At 37.3% G+C, this 5,394-nt stretch overlaps 1 protein-coding gene across 1 annotated transcript; it reads left to right on the top strand.

The window, feature by feature from the left end:
• The first annotated feature begins 301 nt into the window (after positions 1-301).
• On the top strand, positions 302-3,950 carry LOC18585902 (uncharacterized). Its single transcript, XM_018128660.2, has 2 exons — positions 302-3,142; positions 3,385-3,950. Exons 1-2 carry the CDS (start codon positions 448-450, stop codon positions 3,780-3,782), a joined length of 3,093 nt encoding a protein of 1,030 aa, XP_017984149.2. The 5' UTR covers positions 302-447; the 3' UTR covers positions 3,783-3,950.
• Positions 3,951-5,394: the final 1,444 nt, after the last annotated feature.

Below are 5,394 nucleotides of genomic sequence, written 5' to 3'. Positions count from 1 at the left end.
TCTCTTACGTCAACTATAGACTAGATATGAAAGTGATCAGTGTTGAAATAGTCGTGCTAAAAGCGGTCTAGATTCATGTAATCATAAAATTTCTTTAATTCTTGGAAGTGTAGTTCCTTGTTCTTGGTCTGAAAAGTCAAAAACAAAAGAGAAGACAAAGTTCAGTTTCAAAGTGTTTTCTTGCAGCGAAGACCTGTCCTTTTTGGCAGAAGACTTACACAATCAATGTTATTTTTTCCAACGTTCTAATCTTCCGTGTGGACCTCTCATGGATGAAATTTCCAGGTGGGCCAAAGGCGTAGTCTTTAGCTATACTGCCAAGGCCTAGCCAACCAATTCTGAATCCTTTTTTAGATGTGGTCAGAAAATTGGGAGGACATGGACAGTAACTAAACCTGCTTGTTGCTGAATTCAATTCCTCTCCCCCGCTAATTTTCTTCAAAGAAAATGGGTAAATCATGCTTAGGAAACATAAGCATCCTTGACATTAACTTGTTTGTTTGCTTTGTTATTGTCCTCAGCTTATTTCTACCAGGATCCCTGAAATTTGCATTGGCCTTGGGGAACGAAACTGACAGAATAGCTTTGCTTTCTATAAAGGATCAGCTTGTTGGTTCTTATCCAGGAGCTCTCGTTTCATGGAATGCTTCTCTCCACTTCTGTGAGTGGCAAGGTGTTACATGTGGTCGTCGCCACCAGAGGGTCACTGCTCTGGAGTTGCCTGGTTTGAAACTAGCTGGGTCCTTATCTCCTTCAATTGGCAATTTAACCTTCCTTAGAAAATTTAATCTGTCTGATAATAGATTGCATGGTAACATACCCAAGGAAGTTCGCTACCTTAGGCGGTTGCGTGTTCTTCACTTGTCTCAAAATAATCTCCATGGAGAAATCCCTCTAGAGCTTGCCAATTGCTCAAAACTCCAAGGGATTGCTCTGTTGTATAATAACCTCACTGGTGAAGTTCCTTTTCAATTAGGTGATTTGTCGAAACTCATCAGACTCTCCTTGGGTGCCAACAATTTAGTTGGGAGTATTCCATCTTCTTTAGGAAACCTTTCATCATTGCAGGATCTCTCTCTTTCTTTTAATCATTTGAAGGGAAATATCCCAGATGCTCTAGGCGGGGCCGTAAACTTGAGATATCTTTTTCTCGGTGGCAACAGCCTAAACGGTACTCTTCCTCTCTCAATTCACAATCTTTCTTCCTTAGAAATGATTGAGATGGCTACAAACAATTTCTCAGGGAGTCTTGCAGCAGTAATAGACCTTCCTTTTCCAAATCTTCGATACTTTAGTATTGGAGAAAATCAATTAATTGGAACAATTCCAAAGTCAATATCTAATATGTCGAATCTGGAGATATTTGACATTGCTATGAATGGTATCAGCGGATCTATTCCTAACAATTTGGGAAACCTCAAGAATCTTCAACAGTTAATCATTGGCAACAATTACTTTGGAAATGGGAAGATAGGAGACTTGGATTTTCTTTCTTCTTTGAGCAATTGTAGCCTATTACAATTATTGGATCTACAATGGAATAGATTAGGTGGCCTGTTGCCAGAATCCATAGGCAATTTATCAGTCCAGCTTAACATGCTTTACATGGAACGGAATCAGATCTCGGGAAAAATTCCTGAAGGGATTGGTAATCTTGTCAACCTAACTTTTATAGATATGAGGAGAAATGCCCTCGTGGGCAGCCTTCCCACTTCTATCGGGAAGCTTCAAAATCTTGAAAGATTGTTTCTCAGTTCGAATGACTTCTCAGGTGAAATCCCATCCTTCATCGGCAACCTTTCTCGTTTGTTTGATCTTGTTTTATTTAATAACAGTTTTGAAGGAAGAATTCCACTTGCTCTTAAAAGTTGCAAAAATATGCAACACTTGGTTCTTTCTGGAAATAAACTTAGCGGTAGTATACCAGATGTATTTGGTGCTTTTACAAGTTTGATTCTAGTTGAAATGTCTTACAACTCATTGACTGGTCCCCTTCCATCAGGTTTTGGTAATCTAAAGAACCTAGTGGAATTATTTGTTTCTGAAAATAAATTATCTGGTGAAATTCCAAATACACTTGGCGAGTGTCCTGGATTAAGGTCACTTGATATGGCGGGAAACTTCTTCCAAGGTAGCATTCCTTTGTCTTTTGGTTCTTTGAAATCTCTTGAAACTTTAAATCTTTCACGCAATAATTTGTCTGGCACCATACCACATGAACTTGAAAAACTTCCATTTTTAAGCAGTTTAAACCTTTCTTTTAATCACTTGGAGGGTGAAGTTCCGAAAAGAGGGGTTTTCAATAAATCTAGTGGATTTTCAATTGTGGGAAACAAAAATCTCTGTGGAGGGATGCCTGAAATAAAGCTCCCAAAGTGCATCAATCAAGAACCAGGGAAAAAAGCGAATGCTCTGTCAGCCAAAGCCATCATTTTTATGATTCTGGGCATTCTAGTTGCCTCTATTTTGGTTGTGTTTCTTTTCATTTGCTGTTGCAGACAAAGGTCTGGAAAGAAGCTTATCCCTGCAGCTTTGTTTGGTGATGGCTACTTGCGAGTATCCTACAAAGAGCTTCTGCAAGCAACTGGTGGTTTTGCATCTTCCAACTTGATTGGTATGGGAAGTTTTGGCTCTGTCTATAAAGGAGTTCTTCATCAGCAAGAAAAACCAGTTGCAGTGAAGGTACTTAACCTTCAAAACCGTGGTGCTGCAAAGAGCTTCACTGTTGAATGCAAGGCTTTGAGGAAAGTTCGACATCGGAATCTTCTCAAAATTATAACTTCCTGCTCAAGCATTGATTACCAAGGCAATGATTTCAAGGCTTTAGTTTTCGAATTCATCCCTAATGGGAGTTTGGACAGTTGGCTTCATGAGCAACATGAGTCAAGGTATTTGAACTTTGTTCAAAGGTTAGACATAGCCATAGATGTAGCCAATGCAATAGATTACCTTCATCACAATTGTGAGGCAGTAATTGTCCATTGTGATCTAAAGCCTACCAATGTTCTTCTTGATGATGACATGGTTGCACATGTCAGTGATTTTGGATTGGCTAAGCTTCTGTCTAGCGACACAGACAATATGGGTAATAATCAAACAGGTTCGTCAATGATGAAAGGAACAATTGGTTATGTTCCCCCAGGTAAAATTCTATATCTCCCTTTATCTTTCAATTTCATAGTCGTAATCTAATGAAATCTTAATAATTTAACATGTACAAAATCCTAGCGATTTTACTTATAATGTGTACGATTGCTGTCTATTAACGATCATTAAACCTCCCATTGAATAAGTTGAAAAATCTCATGTCGCAACTCTTAATTAGAGCTAAAAACAGATGGTTGGCATTACAAGAAGAATTAAGTTTATAACAAATTGTTGCAGAATATGGCATGGGCGGGGCAGTGTCTCCAGAAGGTGATATATATAGCTATGGGATTCTGCTCTTGGAGATGATCACGGGAAGAAGGCCAACGGATGGTATGTTTCATGGCGGCTTAAGCCTTCACAATTTCTGTAACATGGCACTGCCTGATCGGCTGAAAGAGATTCTCGATTTTCGCTTACTCGAACAAATTAGTGAAAATAAGGAGAGATTAACTAATCTTCCGAACATGGAGCGAGAGATGTTGGAGAGTTTGGTTTCTTTCACTAAAATAGGAGTCGCATGCTCTGCAGAAGCACCTGGTGAAAGAATGGGAATCAAAGATGCTATTACACAACTACCTGCAATCAAGGCAGGGTTGCTTCGCACGGGGATCCATGGAAGAAACAGGAGATAGGCAGCAGCAGCTGGTGAATCAGAAGCAAACATCTACTCAATGTTTTGTATCTATAATGGATATTTGAACTTTGTTTTGCATTTGTTCAAATCCTTTAAACTAGGATTGTCTACAGAGATTTCAAAAGACTTGGCTATGGAAAGTGATATTTAAGTTTATGGTGTGAAATTCATATTTATATTTATCTCCTTTTATCCTTGTTTGATTCCGAAGTCGAAATTTTCCGTTGGCTTAATTACAGAATGAGAGATAATCAATTCCAAGCTTTGTCCAACATGATGAATCGAAGCTTAGTAAGTAGAAATGAATCAGCCAACCTGGAGCCACTTGCTTTGGGAGACAAATCAACAGAATCCATTCTATTTCATCACTCAAAATACTTAACAGCCACAGAATGTGTTAAGAAGAACTAGAGATAACAGTTAATCTATCGTGCTTGATCCTTACTTTAGCGCAACATGCTATAAATTAACTATAGTAATGTCCGATTTTATATCTTCAACAAGACACACAGCAACAGATACTGTCCGTGGGTAGAACCTTATTTTATAGACAATCCTTGGTAAGAACAGAAATAATTTCTTCTAAAAACATGGAAAAACTGTAATATCCCTCACAAAGTATTTATTATAAAACATTTAAATTCATTAAGCTATAGTTTTATAAAAATAATAAGTAGATATTATTTTAGTATTTTATTTATTTACAGTTATGACTTTTGGTGCCTTAATAATTAGAAAATGAAAGAAGGGGTTTTTTAGTAAATAAAGAAGTTTAATTAAAGTCAGTTTATTTCTCACGTTTAAGTTAGTTGGATTAAGGGTCAGTTTATTTTACGTTTAAGTTAGTGGATAGGTTAGTTTAAGAATAGACAGAAACTAACGTCAGTTTGTTCATCAGACTCAAACAACAGGCAGTCAAAAGAGCTTGATACCAGGGAAGAAGAAAGATAGAGAAAAGGGAAAGAAATTACTGATTAAGGTATGTTTGGGATTATATTTTCATAGTTTAGGTACAAAAGGTTCTGAATTATTTGTATCTCCTTACCTTTTATTCAAGTCCGGTACTTTTCCGATGACTTTCCGGTGGCATGATGGGTACCAATGGAAGGGTCTTGAAAAGATCTTTCCAATGGTTTTTGTAGCATCTTGTTTGGCTTTGTGGTTAGGAAGATATGAATTTTTGAAGTTAATTAGAAATCTGCTTTTCAACAGTTTTGACAGTCCGATTTTGGGTCACCGAAACTCCATATTCCGGCAACGTTTTTAGTCTTTTCTTTGAGCGCTTTTGTAGTATGAAATTAGATGTTTAATTTGGCGTCAATGGCTCGATTAGAAGCTTCCTGTGTTAAGAGAATTGAAGCCTCAAATTAGGCCCGTTGATACTGAAAATCCAGAAATCTGGGTATTTTTGTGACGATTTTGAGAATTTTAGCTTTCGAAACTTGGGAATTTTGTGTTCTTTTTAATCGAAACAAATTTTGGTGTTGTAGTATGATATGAATACTTCATATTGGTATTGATTTCATCACTGGAAAATTTTCGAATTAAAAGTTACAAGTGCACAAAGCAGCCCAACTGGCCATCTGGATTCTGAAAATTCCAAAAAAAAA

This window comes from Theobroma cacao, chromosome 10 (assembly GCF_053813885.1).
Source record: "Theobroma cacao isolate CCN51 chromosome 10, ASM5381388v1, whole genome shotgun sequence".
NCBI lineage: Eukaryota > Viridiplantae > Streptophyta > Magnoliopsida > Malvales > Malvaceae > Theobroma > Theobroma cacao.
This window is presented reverse-complemented; position numbering and strand designations above follow the sequence as displayed.